The sequence below is a fragment of the Periplaneta americana genome, chromosome 6, assembly GCF_040183065.1.
Source record: "Periplaneta americana isolate PAMFEO1 chromosome 6, P.americana_PAMFEO1_priV1, whole genome shotgun sequence".
In the NCBI taxonomy this organism is placed as follows: Eukaryota; Metazoa; Arthropoda; class Insecta; order Blattodea; family Blattidae; genus Periplaneta; species Periplaneta americana.
Genome location: NC_091122.1, coordinates 141,764,247 through 141,783,400, shown reverse-complemented (window position 1 = coordinate 141,783,400; position 19,154 = coordinate 141,764,247). Strand labels below are relative to the sequence as shown.

Here is a 19,154-nt window from a genome sequence, read left to right as displayed (position 1 = left end):
GAAACAGAAGAGAGCAGGGGGGGGGGGGGAGATAGGCAGTTGTGCGACACGACAGCGTGCGCGGTACGGTCACAGGCTACCTCACGTAGCAAGTGGTTTCTCCAGCGATGCCGCCTTGACAACTTGTTTCTTTTCGAGAGCAGAGAGCGCATATAAATCTAACAATTATTTTAATTTTAATTACTGTGGTAAAACTAATAATACAAACTTATTACTTTGTTATATTATAAACTTTTTCTTTTGTAATTTCCTTGGGCTACCGCCGGTAGCCCCGGTAGTCAGCAAAATACGCCCCTGCTATTTGCTGTTATCCCTTTAAGGAAAAATTCCTGTGATCTAACAAAGAATTGAACCTGGGACTATAGCCAGAGGCTGGTCCAAACGGTATTATTATTCATTCCATTTTCAAGCAATCATTGACGTCATATTGATGTGCGAATCATTTCGACTATCAATTATTATTGCATTGTTGACTCGAGACTGGCCTCATGGAATGAAGAAGCAATTGTGAAGTAATGAACGAAAATCCTTCACCTTGTTAAATTTAAATGCAGGGAATATACTGTTGTTGCACCAAAAGATGGCAAAGAAATATTCCGGGCGGGGCGGGGAAGTCTTGGTATATGATGAACAATACTATGCACATGCGTCATGACTTCCCCCCTTGCCCCTCCTGCAACTATTCTCTGCCATCTCATAGAGCAACAACAGTACACACAAATGAAAGGAAATATCAATATTTTACTTCAAATGCCAAACATCCTTACAATCCCAACCATGTTCACAATAACACTCCAGCATAAATGTTTCACATAATTATCATGAATCTTATAAGTGGACACCTATTCGGGGAAAAATGTCCATTACCATTTCTGTAATATTCTACATGTACATAGACCTATCTTGTTCCTTATTGGCAGTGGGTCGATGCAGTCCGTAACACAGCTTTTACAAATAAAATTATATATATTCAGCATTCTCCAATTTTTCCTATTTTCTGCCTTCCTCTCAGTCTCCGCATTTATTACATTCTTTGTGAAGGAAACGTAGCTTTTAATCAGACTACATTGCCAAGGTCTAAGTTACAAGAAAAATGAATTTGAAATTGAATGTGCAATTTCGAAAAGAGCACATCTCTGAAAAGTTGAAATGTTTAGGAATAAAAAAAAAAAAAAAACATTTAATTTTAAACCGTTGTACCCAGACCAACAGAACTTCATAATTAGTATTTTAGGGTCAAAAAACAATATGGTGAATATGGATTTAATATAATTAAGGGAATATTAGGTTTATTATGGCTATTATAGGAGGTAGATTCCTTAGTTGAATTATTTTTCCTACTCCTTTATTAATTTGTTTGCCTTTTTATTTAAACATATACTTAATACACAATTACGGTTCAATACCCATACATTACTCCACATCATAATACATCATACACAACCCCCCCCCACCCCTTCAACTCAGGAATGCAAATGCCGGAAATCAAGATCAGCTGGAGCAGCAGCAGTTCAAAGGACACTAAAATGACATCACACCGGTGTTGAAACGGGATCCATCTGTCATAAGGTACATAACCTGTTTAAATTAGGCTATAACACCTTTAACGGTTCAACTAATATAATTTCAAAAAAATATATTTAAGGTTTTATCGTATGATTTTTTTGGGGTTTTTTATTTTGTAGATGTGTCCTTTTCGAAATACATGGACAATGTTTTTATAAATATGATATATTTATTCCTCCAGCTTACATTGGTCGTGATGGCTCTTCACATTTCTGTATACAGTGCCATCACTCCCTTGGATACATGATTTTCTGCTTACGCTTTTTCTAAACCTCCGGCTATTACATATAAATGACCCTGATCACTTTTCTATCAGAAATGGATTCGGAACACCTCAAAATCTGTGCTTCATTGGCTGGTCATGATAATATCTTTGAAAAATATTGGAGTGCAAGAGGTCAAATAACTTTATTGTCAAACACCTGGCATTAGAAAACAACAACTACTTTTCTATCACGTCCCTCACCTCTGTTTCCCTCTCTTCTTCTTATATTTACCCTTCCCTTTCCTAGTTATCTATCTTATTCTTACTAATCTCATTTAACTAAACAATGACTTCTCTCAATCTCTTATTAATTGGTCCGAACATTTGTTGAACTCTTCCATAGTTGTTAACTTATTTATTCACTTGAATCACTAACATTCACTAACCACTTATTCCCAGTAATCTAATCTGTATATTTTCAGACGAAGTAGTTTCTACCGTTTCATTACATTTCCATTCCCACTTTCTGTTTTTTATAAATAAGAATTTAAGAACAAAAATGGTGAAAATAATAACACAAGGTATAATTTAAAAAAAAAGCATGTATTCATTAACAAATATTAGATGACATAGTATTTCAAGAAAAATAACATACAAAAATCAATTAGAAGTCCTCTCTGGCATGTCATCAGCCACCGTAGATGGCCACTGCAATATTTCCTGGTGGTGGTGTGATTTGTATCAATGGTGTGATAAATGCGTAAGAAAATGTGATTTTATAGTTAAAAATCGAAAAAAAAAAATTCTGTATGAAACAGCTATGGAATTCACAACACATTTTTAGCTTCAGAATACTAGCTAACTAAAGAAATGATACTTCTGAATATTTTATTCTTTGTCCTTTACCCTTATGACTAAAGAATAATGGTATTTTGCAAACAATTTCAAATTAATGTAACTCTTAAAATATTGAGATTAGGACACGTTTATATGACCTCTTTGCTCAGAATGTCTTCGGAAATAAGTTCCATAAGTGGCCGTAAATCCTCATGAATCACCCTGTATATAAATCAAGTTTCCACTTTGTTTTTCCCTTCTGCTTTCTTTTTTCTGTATACCCATTGTCATCATCCTTGTCCTTGCTGAGTCCATTTCCTTTGTTGATGTTAGTTGTTTTACAGTGATGGGTTGTCAACCCATCAACTAACCCCCTACCTGGGAGACCAGGTATTTGTAATCAGGGTCTCCTTCCCTTAGCCTTTGGAGAGCCAACTCCATATACTTACAAGGCAGCAGCAGCTAGTTTTGGTCCACCCCAGGTAGTACAACAGTCTGCAAGATGGCCTCACAAGATGCTCTGAGCCAGTCATGTTCCTCATATTCCTGTACAACCATAATTTTGTACGGCTGGAACTTAAGGTCTCTGTGTAAAATTCTCCTTACATTCTGATCATACAAGCTGTGATTGGAAAGTTTTAAGACAGTAGCCGCCACTGCTCAATAGAGAGGGTAGTTTTGCCCGCAGGTGTGAAAGAGAAAGCTTGTTTTGTCCTTGAAAAATCCTGAAAAGATCACTGCGACAACTTTGTTCAGTAGAGAGTGGCAGGCTGGTGAGTGAAGACATGTTTTCAGTTCTAGGCAGATTTATCGATTTCGCAAATGGATGAAAAAACAGAACAATTTTGTTTTAAAACCGAGAAATCAGCTTTGGAGGCTTATGAACTTTTAAAAACAACTTTCGGAGATAAATGTCTGAGCCTGTCAATGTTTTTATCTGGTTCAACAGATTCAAAGATGACCCTTGGTCCGGCTGACCTTCCACTTAAAAAAAAACAACGAAAACATTGCAAAAGTTCGCGATTTAGTGCACTCTGACCATTGACTTACAATTAGGGAAATGGCTGATAAACTGAATTTACGTTTGTATGCAGTTCAGTCAATTTTAACTGCAGATTTGAACATGCATCGAGTGTCCACAAAATTAATTCCGAAATTGTTGTCGGATGAGCAGAAACAACATAGACTTCAAGTGTCCCAAGAACTGATTAATTGGGCCGAAAATAACCCAGATTTGTTAAATAGTGTAATTAAGGCAACAAATCATGAGTGTATGGGTATGACCCAGAAACAATGGTACAATCATTGCAGTGGAAGGGTTCAGATCTGCCGAGACTGAAAAAAAGTGCAACAAAATCGGTCGAATGTGAAGACAATGTTGCTCGTTATTTTAGATTCTACGGTTATCGTGCATCATAAATATGCCCTTATGGGGCCAATACTTACAAATGACTTTTAAGGAACCCGCAGATTCATTGCCGCCCTCACATAAGCCAGCCATTGGTCCCTATCCTGTGCAAGATTACCGGTAATCCAGTCTCTATCATCATATTCCACCTTCCTCAAATCCATTTTAATATTATCCTCCCATCTACGTCTCGGCCTTCCCAAAGGGCCAATAGTCTTCGAAAAGATTTACACAACTGAGACAAGCTTAGATTATGGAAATTTAGCATCATTCTTCCAGATCCTGTAAGTTCTATTAGTTTCAGAAGTGAGAGGTACAAAAGACAGTGCCAACATAATATTCCTCTAATTGAAATGGGGATACAAAGGAGATAAGATTAATTGGTTAATATAGAATTATATAATGTTTTCTATTACAAAAACCTTACATAGTCCAGTAGCGAAAATAACTCATAGTATAGGTACTTTACAGAATACTTTAAAGTTCTCATTCAATTCATATTCCACATTGCATATTATAATCTCTAATTAATAGATTCCAATTCTGGTGGTATTGGTATCTTCTTCATGATAGCAAATTTCTTCAGTGCTTCATATTTTGAGTACCAGCCTTCAATTTCATCTTTCATCTTATTATTATCTTCTTGCATATTTTCCATGTCCCGATATTCTTGTGATTTTTCAGTTTCTAGCTCGTCCTTTTGTTCTATTCTCTTTATGCGGCAACTGAAAAAATAGAAGTCACAACAAAGATGAAGTACATTACCAGTAAATTATTCAATTTTGATTAATTTGTGAATTAATCTAGTAATAAATAATATTAATAAAATTGAATTCTACAACATTAACATTCATTAAATGAACACTGAGAAATGGAATGAATTTAAGTGATCTAAAAATTTTAATATTCGTCATATTGTTAATCAAATATGAAAACTTCTGCCATTTGTAATGTGTGAAGTAATGACGACATATTATGTGGATTCACCGTCCATAATCAGCCAACAGGATGTACAATTTGGAGCTCAGTCATTTAATACTGTGTCAAAACTGCTTGTGAAGTAATTGTACCAATGTAAATATAATTAACACCAAAACTTGATATATAATCTCTCGGTGTATAGCACAACCAAGCATTCAGCCATATCAGTGAGATACTGAATTAAACATCTTACGTCATTCTTGGCAATTACGAGGCATACATATGTAACATAAGACCCAATAACCTAGAAGAGATGAAATGCAGATAGATGGGAATTTAGTAAAAGATTTATGTTGTCAGCAAACAGCTGGTTACATTAAGAAGATTGATTGATTGATCCTTTGTAATCATAATTAGTGTTTGCAAATTATTTTTATTTTTTATGGAATTAATGCTATAAAATTTAAACGTAAGGAAAACTGAACTAACCTTGCCGCGTAACCTCTGTTTTTAAGAGTTCTTCTCCGCTGTTTCATACGAACTATTTCATCCCGAGTCAAACCTCTCATCTTCAACTGGCGATTAAGATCTCGAACAGAAATTGAAACCAATTCATCATCACTGATGTCAAGAACAGGTCCAGGAGACAGGGGTGCCTGCGAATAAAATTACATTACCATGTAACAATTCTGATTTAACCGAATTTTTTAATTTATTCCATAGCCTAATTTGCAGCTCAGAACAAATATCCTCAATGTGTAAATTAAGAAAGTAGGCCTATGTACCGTATGCTAGGCCTAGTGTCACAATTTCTATAGGCATATTATTTTTTTCGGACAAGGTAGAGTAGCCTATCCACCGACCACTGAACGAATATTGCACACTTTTATCACTGCCAATGTGGCGCTATAAACGAATTTTCAATACTTTTATCAAAGCCACAACAGAAGTGTCAACATAGGTTAGGTTTGCAAGTTCTGTAGTCATGCATAAAGTGGGTTGTGGTTCTTACGATTATATTTGTCTTAAAACGTTATTCATACCCACATTACTGATCAAATTTCTGCAAAAGTCGCCTGATATAAATATATCCTAGCAGATAAAATGGGTTCGACATAAATCAATTACACGGCCACGGGATTTGTAAGACTTTTAAATTTGGGTTACATGCGAAAAATGGCATGAAACACAAAGTACATAAGAAGTTAAACTCACCTGACTTCCATGGCCTGTTTTTCTTTCGCCTTTTTTACCTTCGGGAGGCATTCTTGTATCTTTCACCCGCTTTCTAGCCGTAATTCGTACGATTCTATTATCACAAAGCACAAATTTTGCTTAGTCATCACAACATACGCAATGCACTCGCCAAAAAATGGAAGTCTGGACAACAGCAGAATGTCACAGACGTCACAGTATTGTTTTTATTTGGTGCACATTATCAAATTATGTAACGTCGTAGATTAAAAAAAAATGAAATGAAATTTATACAACAAAATTAATGTGAAGAGTAAATGTAAGTACAAGAAAGCACGAAGCGATGTAATTTTTCAAATGTCAGTACTTCCTCCATGTGTCAAATGTTCGACAGATGACAGATGCTAAGAAACCCATGTTACAAAGATTTAAATAAACTAGTACTTATATATATTTTTTCTTTTCAAATTGTTAATTATAATGAACCACATCATGACATTTCTTCCTCTGCTTCCATTACTTAATATTATTATAATTAATACTACTCGCTACAGTCACGAAGCGTGACCTGGTTATTTTGCATATCTCGCGATACAATGCTCCTAGCGGTTAGCAACTGTTGGATTGTAGCGAGTAGTATTAATCATAATTAATTAATTCACAATTTGAAAAGAAAAAAAAAATATATATATATATATATATATATATATATATATATATATATATAAGTACTAGTTTATTTAAATCTTTGTAAAATGGGTTTCTTAACATCAAGTCGGCCGTGATAGGAACCGTCGTAAGCAACTCTAGGAAGAATAGACTGTGCGATAGTAGCGACCCTAGTGGCTAGTAACTAAAGTTCAACTGCCAATATTCCCAAGTAGCAAAGAGCGTTCACATGTGACTATGGCGGAATATTTGAATTAATAGCACGTAAAAGTTTTTAATTGTATTCCAGTTTGTATTAAATTATTTGTAAAAATGCCACTGTTCACTTTAATGGCAAAAGGAGACTTAAGATTGTGCTAAAATGTGTGAAAAGGACAAGGAAGAATTTCGTAATGCTGTACGTGAGATTGCACACCTGTCTGTAAAAATACAGTCACCTTATGGTAAGTTTTCACACACTAATAAATTTGTATAAAGAAACAATTACAAGAATGCGACTCATTTATTCTGTAGTCTAATAACGTAATTGGCTGCAATTCACGTAGGTATGCTACGTTTATCTCTAGTTTTCCTTCTTATCCTGTAACAAAATCAAGAATGTTACCCGTAGGGCTACATTAATTATATTTTGTAGAAAGATTATTTCATTGCAGATAACTATTGATATTCGGGTAATTCTCCAGAAGAACTACGCTAAAAGGGGCACATCTCCCTTCTCCTTATACTAATTACCAACGTAAGATGCGAAAGATCCAGGACGAATTTCTAGGGAAATGGTTCCTTTCCCTAATTGCGACCTGGACACTCGAGTGTTCTATTAATAACAAATAGGGGTGGGGGCCACAACAGTCCATTTTATTATACAGGTAAGTATCAAACGATAATTATGTTGAATAATTTTATGTGCTAAATAAACCACGCGTTTATCATAGAAGCCAATGAAGCAAAAAAAAAGTTCCTCCTTTAATGTAGCTTTTGTGGAGAATTATTTAACTTATGTCATTTTTGAGAGAAGTACGCAAATGTGGAGTTATGTTTAGGATAAGAATGATCTTTATTATTGGTTTCAACATTAGCATAGCTTCGATGAATATTCTTTTATTATTTTGTCCACCTAAAGCTACCACACAAATACTATTTTGGAGTACGTACTTTGGATTCCAAAACAAAATTCTGGTTTAGCCTACAGTTTGAATACCGAACAGTAACAAATATAAATTACTCTAGAGAAAATTAAATTCAGAAATATGGGAAATGCCTGTTATTATTCGGTTGTGAAGCTTTTGTCATCCAGTCTGCTCTCAAAAATGCTGAAAGTGAGAATTTATAAAACAGTTATACTGGGTGTTCATTTCAAAGTGTGTCATGACGTCACTGTTGTTGGGTCACCGATTTGAAGCGAGTTTCATATATGTTAGAGAAGTTGCCTATTATTTAAGGCGTTCTTCAATCTGAACTTGAGAACGTGTACGGTATAACTTGAACGTCGTAGCAACAGATGGCAGTCTGTACGGTCTGTGTGCTACCATAACCTCTTTCTAACTGTGTTTTGCGCCGGCAAGTCGTATGCAGGGTATTTGTTATCATCGGTTGCGTACGGTAACATTCCACAACACAAATCAAATGCTCCGTGTCCATGTTGACCGTCGAAGTTAATGTCAACAAATACGTAAGTAATCGTCTTAACCCTCTCCCCATATCCCGACAGTACGTATTTCCAAACAGTTCACATTCCTGCCACTACCGGCGTTACCGTACGTATCGGCACATACTCTTCAGAATGAACGCCGTACTTGCTAGCCAGCTTCTCTGCCTCTTAGGTTATACACCTGAGCTGCGGAAGTGTAGGAAGATTGAATTCTCTAGGCTCATCAGCTAGCCACATGACGGCATACAGTGAGCCAAGACACATTTTGAACTGAACACCCAGTATTACCAGTTGATCTGTATGGTTGTGAAACTTGGACCATCACTTTGAGAGAGGAAGAGGTTAAGGGTGTTCGAGACTAAGGTGCTTAGGAAAATATGAGGCTAAGAGGGACGAAGTTACAGGAGAATGGAGAAAGTTACACAACATAGAACTAAACGCATTGTATTCATCACCTGACATAGGCCTAATGAGGAATATTAAATCTAGACGTTTGAGATGGGCATGGCATGTAGCATGTATGGGCAAATACAGAAATACATATAGGGTGTTAGTTGAGAGGCCGGAGGGAAAAAGACCTTTGGGGAGGCCGAGACGTAGATGGGAGGGTAATATAAAAATGGATTTGAAGTGGGTGGGATATGATTGGATTAATCTTGCTCAGGATAAGGACGATGGCAGGTTTATGTGAGGGGGTTCCTTAAAAGCCATTTGTAAGTAAGTAGTAGTGGTGGTGCTGATAAACCTACTAAAACTATTGTATTCTAAATGTATCAGTATGCTTCTTTGTTAGACAGGGTGCGATGTTGCGAATGGATACGCAAACTAACTGGCATACCAGATGATACTTTTGAACTCGCTAAAATTCGCAATGAATATATTCAACTGTTGCGGGTGATGGTGCGATCTCACTACTTGCGTACTCCCTTTATACGTCCACCACCTGAGGGACCTTTAACATCACTTGCAGAATGCGTGGTAAGCCCAAAAATATGGTTCTTCTTTTCTAAAACTCTTATATAATTTATACTTGCAGTTTTCAACATTTGTGGTCTCAATAAAGTATAGATGACAATTAGATTTTTGCAGTGAGTACAGTTTAAAGTATAAGTTCTGACTTCACAATAAATATGGTGCTTACTCGTGAGGGGGGGGGGGGAACATATTTGGCATAACCTTCTGAGTCCTGAGAGTATAGTATACTATACCATACTTCATACATGATTATGATATAAGATGTGCAAGACCCGAAGTATACCAGTAGTATATACCTGCATTTGTGCCCTAACTCTAACCTGCAGAATTTTTTCAGCATTTTTTCTCATGTCAGTGACTTTTTTGAAGTGTATTGAACTTTTACGTTTTTTTTTTTCGAATTATAGCCTATTTAATAAATTAATTTATATTGAAGGCAAGAGAAAATTATGTTTTTTTTTTTATTTTATTTATGGTGACATGTAGGATACTATTGACTTATTTCGATAATAATGGCCTTGTTTAGAACATATTATACAAAATAGTTCAGTTCAACAAACATAGGCCTAATAATTTGGCTCTTATTATCAGTCACCTGCAATTTCCTGTATCAGCTTATCTGTTCAGAGCTCAAAACGACCACCTTGCTTGTTTATGTTAACATATAAACTTGTTACTGGTATTCTCATCTTTTCGAAAGATTTGGATACTTTTCGGATTTCCTGAAAAAATAGGTTAATGTACTGACAAAATACTTCAATGTTATCAATATTCTGTAGACATTGGTCATCTGGCGTATCCAGATAAAAATCCAGTGGATTCATGTAAAGGGAAAGATCAGACCAGTCAATAAGACCTCCACGACTTACCAGTATTTGGAAATTAGTCATTTAAATATCTAGCTATGTATTCACCTACAATGAGCAGTGCACTCTCATAATACAGACCTCATATGACAGTCACCTGTGTTGTGTTTTAGGGGTCGTGGGCAGGACTTATGTTCCGAAACTGCACTTGTGAGCAGTTTCGAAAATTGCATAAGCTGAACACCTGTTTTTTTTTCTCTCTTTTTTATCCCAAATAATAGAAAGTGTATGGAAAAATTCAAATATCTTGGAGCAACAGTAACAAATATAAATGACACTCGGGAGGAAATTAAACACAGAATAAATATGGGAAATGCCTGTTATTATTCGGTTGAGAAGCTTTTGTCATCTAGTCTTCTGTCAAAAAATCTGAAAGTTAGAATTTATAAAACAGTTATATTACCGGCTGTTCTGCATGGCTGTGAAACTTGGACTCTCACTTTGAGAGAGGAACAGAGATTAAGGGTGTTTGAGAATAAGGTTCTTAGGAAAATATTTGGGGCTAAGAGGAATGAAGTTACAGGTGAATGGAGAAAGTTACACAATGCAGAGCTGCACGCATTGTATACTTCACGTGACATAATTAGGAACATAAAATCCAGACGTTTGAGATGGGCAGGGCATGTAGCACGTATGGGCGAATCCAGAAATGCATATAGAGTATTAGTTGGGAGGCCGGAAGGAAAAAGACCTTTGGGGAGGCCGAGACGTAGATGGGAAGTTAATATTAAAATGGATTTGAGGGAGGTAGGATATGATGGTACAGGGTTGCCAGATAAAGGAATCGAAACCGTCATTCTAACTTATGAAAATTGTCGTACATTTCTCAACTTCCTAATGTATTTCTAGTCCACAGCTGTGTAGTAATGGTTAGCATGTCTGACTGTGAAACGAGCGGGCCGGCATTCAAATCCTGAATGAGACGAGTTATCTGGTTGAGTTTGTTTTCAGGTTTTCCCTCAACCCATTAAGAGCAAATGCTGGGTAACTTTCGGCACTGGAATCATTTCGCTGGCCCTATCACCTTCATGTCATCATGCAATTGATAAATAATCGCAAAATAAACCTATATATAACCTATTTGTCGAACAAACAAGGAAGTGCCACCGGTGTAGCTCAGTTGGCTAAGGCGCTTGCTTGCCGATCCAGAGTTGCACTCGGGCGCGGGTTCGATTCCTGCTTGGGTTGATTACCTGGTTGGGTTTTTCCGAGGTTTTCCCCAACCGTAAGGCAAATGTCAGGTAATCTATGGCGAATCCTCGGCCTCATCTCGCCATATACCATCTCACTATCACCAATTTCATCGACGCTAAATAACCTCACAGTTGATACAGCGCCGTTAAATAACCAAGTAAAAAAAAAAACAAGTTAATAAAATTAAACTCGTATTACTTTGTTATAACCCCGCCGTATATGTGAAACCTAGAGCTCAAGATGAAAAATTATGACTTGCATAGCAAGCATAATTACCAGATCGATTTTCAAAGTATCCCCCCTCCCCCTTAAAAACATGTTTCTTTCATACTAGTCCAGAACATAACAAATGAAGAAAACTTGTCTAAAAGGGACGAAATAACCATTAATTTCATTTTAATTATAAAAATTATAAATTATATGTTTTCAATTATTTTCCCCTTCAGTGAAATAGTCGTACAAAATTGTTTACGACATACAGTGCGGTCGTATCTCGTACAATTAGTCAAAATAGTCGTATGCTATGTGATGGTAGAAACTGGATTAATCTTGCTCAGGATAGGGACCAATGGCGGGCTTATGTGAGGGCGGCAATGAACCTACGGTTTCCTTAAAAGCCAGTAAGCATATTAGGTTATTCCTTGGTATATCCTTGGACTACTACACTCCCCTTACAGCCTAGACTTATCTCCATGCGATTTTTGGTCGACCTGGGTGGCGCAGTCTGCTTAAATTGACAGGCTTATGTCAGTAGTTTTACTGGCATGTAAAAGAACTCCTGCGGGACAAAATTCCGGCACACTGGCGATGTTGATATAACCTTGGCAGTTGCGAGCATCGTTAAATATAACATAATTTGAATTTCCATGCGATTTCTATAGTTTTGGAGATTTGACGAAAAGCCTAAAGGGAACATTTCCATCAGACAAAGCAGTGCAAAATGCTGTTAAACATTGGTTCACCTCCAGACCAGAGGAATTCTATGAAACCAGTATCCGTCACCTGGTGTCACGTGGGAGAAATGTGTTAACAACAGTGGCAAGTTTTAAGCAGTAAATTTAATTTATTTCTTTTTATTAGTGAGGTTTCTTTTGAACCACCTAAGATAATGTACAGTTTTAGACACAAAAACGACCAATCTCCTGTAGCATGAATTTGTTTAAGTCCAACTTCGAATAGCACCTAGTTCACACAAGAAAAATCTGTAGTATTTATAACTATTAAGATAGAGGATTTATATGTTGCACCTAATTTATCCCTTGTGTATATATATTTTTTTGTTTTAAATTATTTATAACACTTGATCTATAAACATGGGGGGGGGGGGAACCAGAGTGGAGTCTTGAACTCATAATCTCTAGTTTACTATGCAGTGTAACTCCGCCTTTCAGGCGCCCCAACCTTAGAAATGGGTTACAAATAAGTCATTACCAGGAGAGACCAGAAATGTCAAATGACAACCTGGTGGCACTGGAAAAGAAAAAAAAAAACCTTATCTATTGTGAATTTACTTGTTTGAATCGCACAATTTGGAAAGATTTTAAAGGAATTCGTTTTTTTTTTGTGCATAGTAAAAATGTATTATTTTTTTGTCTCTTCCACTTAATTATTATTATACTGGGTACATGCAAAAATATGGAAAATGCTATCTTGAAATACTATTTTATAAAGTAAGTGACATTCTATTTTGTCATATGTATGAACATTTTTTACTGGATTCTGTACAGGCAAACGATTTATGCAAGAGAAGTCCATTTTTTCCAACAACAGGACCCATAGCTCCGGTCATTATGCACAACTCTCCTGATGGACGGGCTTATATAGCAGCAAAAAGGATACCTGGAGGTGGAGTTTTCTGTTACATGGCAGTCACACCTGATGGATTTGATTAGAAAAATCTAATATATTTAAAAATTAATTACCTTGAAATATAATTCTGTTTCAAGAATAATTAATTCAGATGATCTTCAGACATCAAACCTGTTCTCAACTACATTTTCTTTGAAAAATTTATTGGGAAAGAAAAACCAGAAAAATAAATGTTTTCAAAGTGAAAATAAACTAAGTAACTACATTATAATTAAATTTACTGTGAAAAATTTTATTTTATGACTGCAGTAAAGTTCTTACACATTGTTAATGAATTATAAGACAAACAGAAGGAAAAAGCATGCGAGTGCTAATAGAGTAAAACTGTTTATCACATTATTGATTTTTTTTAAGCATGCGAGTGCTAATAGAGTAAAACTGTTTATCACATTATTGATTTTTTTTAATGTAATTTTACAATATAAATTATATGTTCTCTAATAAGTTCTTACTGTTTTTGATACATATATATGGATAGGCCTACTTAATTCACAACTTTTCTAATGATTTCGGTTCTATGTTTACAATAGATCATAAACTCTACATTATCTTACATAAATGCAATGATTACTGTCTTCATGCATAACAGACAATGTGAATGCATAAAAAATCACCACAGAAAAGAAATTCTATACATATTTTTTTCGTATTTTATGCACTGAAAGGAACATCAATTTAAACTCTACATTTACTTTGGGTAACCTAATCAAAGCTGATCAATTCGGCTGTTTGTTGTTGCTGCTGCTGCTGTTGAGGGCTTCCTGGGGTAGGTCCTTGTGGAGGATGAGTACCTCCCGCTGCCATCATAGCATTACCAGGGGGATAATGTGAAGCTGGTGGTCCTTGAGTACCACCTATTGGTTGTCCAGGTACAGGCTGAGTTTGTGGTATCGTTGCAGAGTTAGGTGGGCCCTGTATCTGTTGTTGTGGTGGTGGTCCTTGATTCTGCAACTGACCATGAGGCCCTTGACCTGGCATTGGCGATGGTCCTGGATTCTGCATTTGCGGTGGACCCTGTCCTTGTATTTGAGAAGGTCCTTGGACCTGGATTGGACCTCCCTGAATCTGAGGGGGCCCTTGCATAGTCCCTGGTCCTTGTATTGGACCTTGAATGGGTGGTCCCTGGTTCTGAATTGGACCAGGAGGGCCATGCATCTGTCCAGGCATTGGTACAGGACCCATGATAGGGCCCGGTATTGGACCCCTTGGAAGACCATGCATTGCTCCTGGTGGCATAGTAGCTGGCATCTGTCCTTGAGGCATACGAGGCAGAGGACCCCCTGGAATTTGTCCTTGTGTAGGCGGTCCTTGCATATCTAAAAAAATCATGGGAGAAATGCAAGCAAATAATAATAAGAGAGAAATATAATGTTAATCTAAATCCTTCATGTATTTAAATTCTAATTAAGATATTTTATTATATTCCAAAGCAGAATGTGATTCGTGTTGCTGATTTCTAGTACTTATTTTAAACAAGTGAAGCACAGCTGACCAGACTGACTAATATGAAAATTATCTACTACATTTCCATACTAAATGTCCTCTCTATCTCCTAGGATAGTGTCACTTTGTTGTGACTTGTATAATTATAATTATTATTATTATGCCAATATTTTAAGCAAGTAGAAACAAAGAATAAAACTCAGCACTATATACATGCCATAATGATCTTCAATAAATTGCATATAAAATTATATCACCACTATGGAGTAATCATAATGTTCAGAACCAAAAATAGAATGGTCACAGTTCTCTGAGCTTGAAATACGACATGTGCCACACGTCAGTTCGCCCACTCTCCTTATAATGACATAATATTGCACATGTAACAGTATATCAAGTAACATAACGCTATAACACTTGTGCAGTCACTTTCTTTTCCCTTCACGAACGTATAATTTAAAACAAACAACAATGTATAATTTAAAGCAAACAACGAATTTATCTTCATATATACAGAAATAAATTATAAGCAATTAATAAATACATAAAGCTTAACAAAATATACTATTTGCCATTCCTTTGGTAAAGCATCTGTTTATTAATCTACAGTAACTAGCTTCCCCATTTATTATTATTCAAAACATTTGCTGACTGCGAATGAAGTAATTCCTATGATCTTGTTCTTGTGTGTTTATTCTATACTAGGTTTTGAGAAACACAGTAGTGTGAATTACATTTAAAATTAAAATTGAGCGAAACAGGATTTTAGAACAAACTGATGGGCCAGCTGGAATAGCATTATAAAATAGAGTAGACCCTGTACTCATTGTATTCAAATATAGTTTGAATACTTTGCAAATGATGTAGGTGAGTGTTTAATAATATAATTTATTGGCAATATAAAGGAGAGCACAATTAAATTGGTCCTCTTTTTTTTTACAAAAATTAAAAAATAAAAGGTCAACTAGTCTAGAAATGGTGCTGATACTGTATAATAATGTCGAAATTTTATATCATACTAAATCTTACAGAAAATAGTTCTTTATCATCAGTATATGCAAAGTAAGAAATAATGAAGTGAAAGAAATAAATTATATATTCCGAAGTGATATAGTGTTAAAAGTTGTGTAAACAAAATGTATGTGTGTGTGTGTGTGTGTGTGTGTCATGGAGTCCAGATTGTGCGGAAAAATAATAACTATCATGTGTTTTTGCGCCATTATTAAAAAAGGCTTAATTGCACAAGCAGATGCTAAAGAAGTGTATAAAATTAAAGGTGGAAGAGCAGTGCATAGAAGTACTGCGATCTGGTTCAAGTATTTCAATGAAAATGACATCAGTCTAACAAACCTGGGTTAGGGTTTTCATCTGACAATGATGGGGCACTGTGAACTGCAATGAAAGAACAAGCACCATCAAGCAAAGGACTATCAAAACACTTGACTTCTTGCAATAATCACTTTCAGAAGCTTCAATTAATAAGTAACAGACTGGAAAAATCTATACAAACTGACAAAACCACAAGCTGAATAACAACTTGGTGCCTGTTATCAGTTACTCCAAAATCCTGTAGGTGACCAATCTTGGAAGATAATCATAACATGCCATGAAATGGGGCTCCTTTCATGCAATCCAGACACAAGGCAGCAGTGGGAAACTCCGTTACCCACAAGCACAATACATGGTTCATCAAAACCACTTTAGGCGTAAGACTATAGCAGGTCTGGTCAAAATTTGAAGATATACTTCACTTCGAACTTATTCTAGATGGTCGAGCCATTGGCTGCAAACTATACTCTCAACTACTGAAACATGTATATCACATTTCGCATAATAATTATGCTAATTAGGCAAAATGAGTTCTTTAACAATATGGCAATGCTCCAGGCCATCAAGTACATTTGAAACATGCCAGAATTTAAGAACTGGAAGACATTAGGGTTTTCCTGCTTTTTTTTTCCTCTCTTGGAGGAGGACCTGAAGGCTATCACCTCAGTCTCAAGCTTATTGTGCAACCTCATTATAGAATGATTGTTGAAGTCCTTTTGATCGCATTCCTATGAGTATGGACTCACTGCTTGGTGCTGTCTTATGAATTCAGTTGCAGCATCCAGGTCTGACAGAGTCTGTATGAACAGGAATGCTCTTCTGTCTCTGTCCTGTTGTTAGTTTGCAGCCTCCTCAGATCAATGGACTCTGTTCGCAATTCACGTACTACTTCCTGCTGCATCCTATATTGACCTGAAGATCACAGGACCATAGATACCGAAATTCACCATAGCACCATCTGTCTGGTCTGCCACAGTCCACTGTGAAAGCACCTGGGATTTGTGCAGTTCTCCCAGACAGATGACATCTGTAGGCGAATCACGGTACCACATCTGCCAGATCTGCTCGACCTGAAACTATGAAGATGATAGATGTTGAAATTTAATGTTCGAAGGTGAAATGAGTGCGAGGTCCAATGCCGAATTCAATTCTGAGGGCATAACCTAGATTTTCTGCTTACAGTCGAGACATTATAATCTAATTTCGACATATGTCAGTAATCTATTTTCTATGTGAATGGCAGTTCAATAATTTGACGAGGTCAATAGGACATCACACAAGTTCCCTCCCATCTCCCCCTGGCAAACTGAACTACTGACAGAAAGATGGCAGACTGTGATCGAAAATAATGAACTTCTTTCCGGAAAATCATTTTAATTCGTTGTTAAATACATGTTCCATTTGTTCCATTCATGCCAATGAATTTTCGAATAAACCTAGTACAAATTTTAATACATCAGTAATGAAATATTATATGGTACTCATAAGTTTCAAGTCTTTGGTAGAATTAGAATTAACTTAGGTGTTATAAATTCTAAGACAGTATAGACGATGTTATGGGTGCCACTTTCATAAAATTCTATAATACCTTGTTTCGCAAAATTAACATCATATCAAGTTACTATCATTATAAAACATACCATCTTTCGTATCTTCAGAATATTACTTACATAACACATGATGCCTACATTAAATAAAAAATTAAACACTTACTGGGTACAGGATAGAGACCAGGATAGTCTCTATATGCTGGAATTCCAGATGTGGTAGTTACAGGAGGTAAGGACGAGAAGGTACTAGGCCCTGGCACTGTTGTGTATTGACTTCCGTGTACAGGTGAGCCATCTGTACTAGCAGGTCCAAATCCTTGTCCATGACCTTGAACATTTGAAAGAGAAATATTCCATACAATGCCATCTTTTCTTTTCTTTTGTATCTTTCAATTTTATACATTTAATATTAACAATTGAAGAGTTGAGAATTATACGAGTACTAAGTGTTATTTTTACATTTTACACCACAAGAAAAAGGAAGCTTGCAAATTTTGAACATTATTCAATTTTTTTTTATATATATGTATGATATTCTCTCTAAGCAAAGTCTTAGCAAATGTTTTAACTGAAAACAAAAGGGAGGATCACATTCTAGACGGAAAATTACATAAGAAAAGACACATATCTCAGTTTCGACAAAATTACAGTTAGTACCCTTATAATTCTCAACTCTTCAATTATATAACATAAGCAGTATTATGAAGTTGTTCAAGTAAGTGAAGCCCGTATCACATATAACAGATTGATCAGCCTTATGGGCTTTGAAGACAACTTTTATCAATTTCACTATGCTGCCATCTAGTGACTGCTAAAGAAGTCATGTTAAAACTCTCATTTGAACTGCATGGAGCAACTTTACTTCCACCTAGCGGTTGTAACCAATCGACAGTGGCGATCCTGGTGATTGTTCTCTTCCCTAAGTTACCAGTTTTAACATGGGGTTGGCCACAATCTGTTATATATGTGATCAGGAGTGAAGCATAGGAATAAAATGCAATTCTGGAGACAAGGTATATGTAGCTTAATAGAACATTTAATAATATTATGTATTCAGATCTTTCCAGTTTTGAGTTACGGAAGTGTATTTTATGACCTCAATAAATGGCAAAATAATATAATGAAATGTAGAATGTATTAAATATTTAATGAAGTTTTCCAGCATAGTTATTAGCAACTGTATTTATTACCAAACCCCATAGTGACTCAGTGCTAGCTAGACTTATAAGCCAAGGGGCCCAGGTTCAAATCCTGGTCGATCCACCCTGAATTTATAACTTGTGTTGATCAAGCCTGTGGTTCAGGCAACACAAAGGTACTCCAGTTCCCCTATGACATACCAAAAATTCTCCACCACCACCATCATCATCATCATCATCATCATCATCATCATCATTCATTCATTCCGAGTGTAATGTAGATCCAATGCTTGGTGCACTCAGGATAGTCTCTGACAAACTAAGTGATGTATGTTTCTCAG

The 19,154-nt window shown here is 36.1% G+C and overlaps 3 protein-coding genes across 4 annotated transcripts in view; 1 reads left to right on the top strand and 2 right to left on the bottom strand.

Moving 5' to 3' along the window:
* Nucleotides 1–4,406: 4,406 nt before the first annotated feature.
* Nucleotides 4,407–6,760, bottom strand: maf-S (MAF bZIP transcription factor K). Its single transcript, XM_069829179.1, has 3 exons — nt 6,153–6,760; nt 5,427–5,593; nt 4,407–4,741 (listed from the first exon to the last, which is right to left on the bottom strand). Exons 1-3 carry the CDS (start codon nt 6,201–6,203, stop codon nt 4,540–4,542), a joined length of 420 nt encoding a protein of 139 aa, XP_069685280.1. The 5' UTR covers nt 6,204–6,760; the 3' UTR covers nt 4,407–4,539.
* Nucleotides 6,761–6,890: 130 nt separating this feature from the next.
* On the top strand, nt 6,891–13,426 carry LOC138701852 (uncharacterized). Its single transcript, XM_069829178.1, has 3 exons — nt 6,891–7,243; nt 9,242–9,426; nt 13,211–13,426. Exons 1-3 carry the CDS (start codon nt 7,162–7,164, stop codon nt 13,373–13,375), a joined length of 432 nt encoding a protein of 143 aa, XP_069685279.1. The 5' UTR covers nt 6,891–7,161; the 3' UTR covers nt 13,376–13,426.
* Nucleotides 13,427–13,563: 137 nt separating this feature from the next.
* Hrs (Hepatocyte growth factor regulated tyrosine kinase substrate) overlaps nt 13,564–19,154 on the bottom strand; it is a 38,276-nt gene continuing 32,685 nt past the window's right edge. The window contains exons 14-16 of one of the 2 annotated variants that reach the window (XM_069829171.1): nt 17,838–18,002; nt 16,146–16,187; nt 13,564–14,668 (exon numbers count right to left, since the gene is read on the bottom strand). In XM_069829171.1, the coding sequence (XP_069685272.1) occupies nt 14,055–14,668; nt 16,146–16,187; nt 17,838–18,002 (821 nt within the window). In that variant the 3' untranslated portion in view covers nt 13,564–14,054. The remainder of the gene's footprint in view (nt 14,669–16,145; nt 16,188–17,837; nt 18,003–19,154) is intronic. The other variant, XM_069829172.1, reaches the window with a different exon arrangement.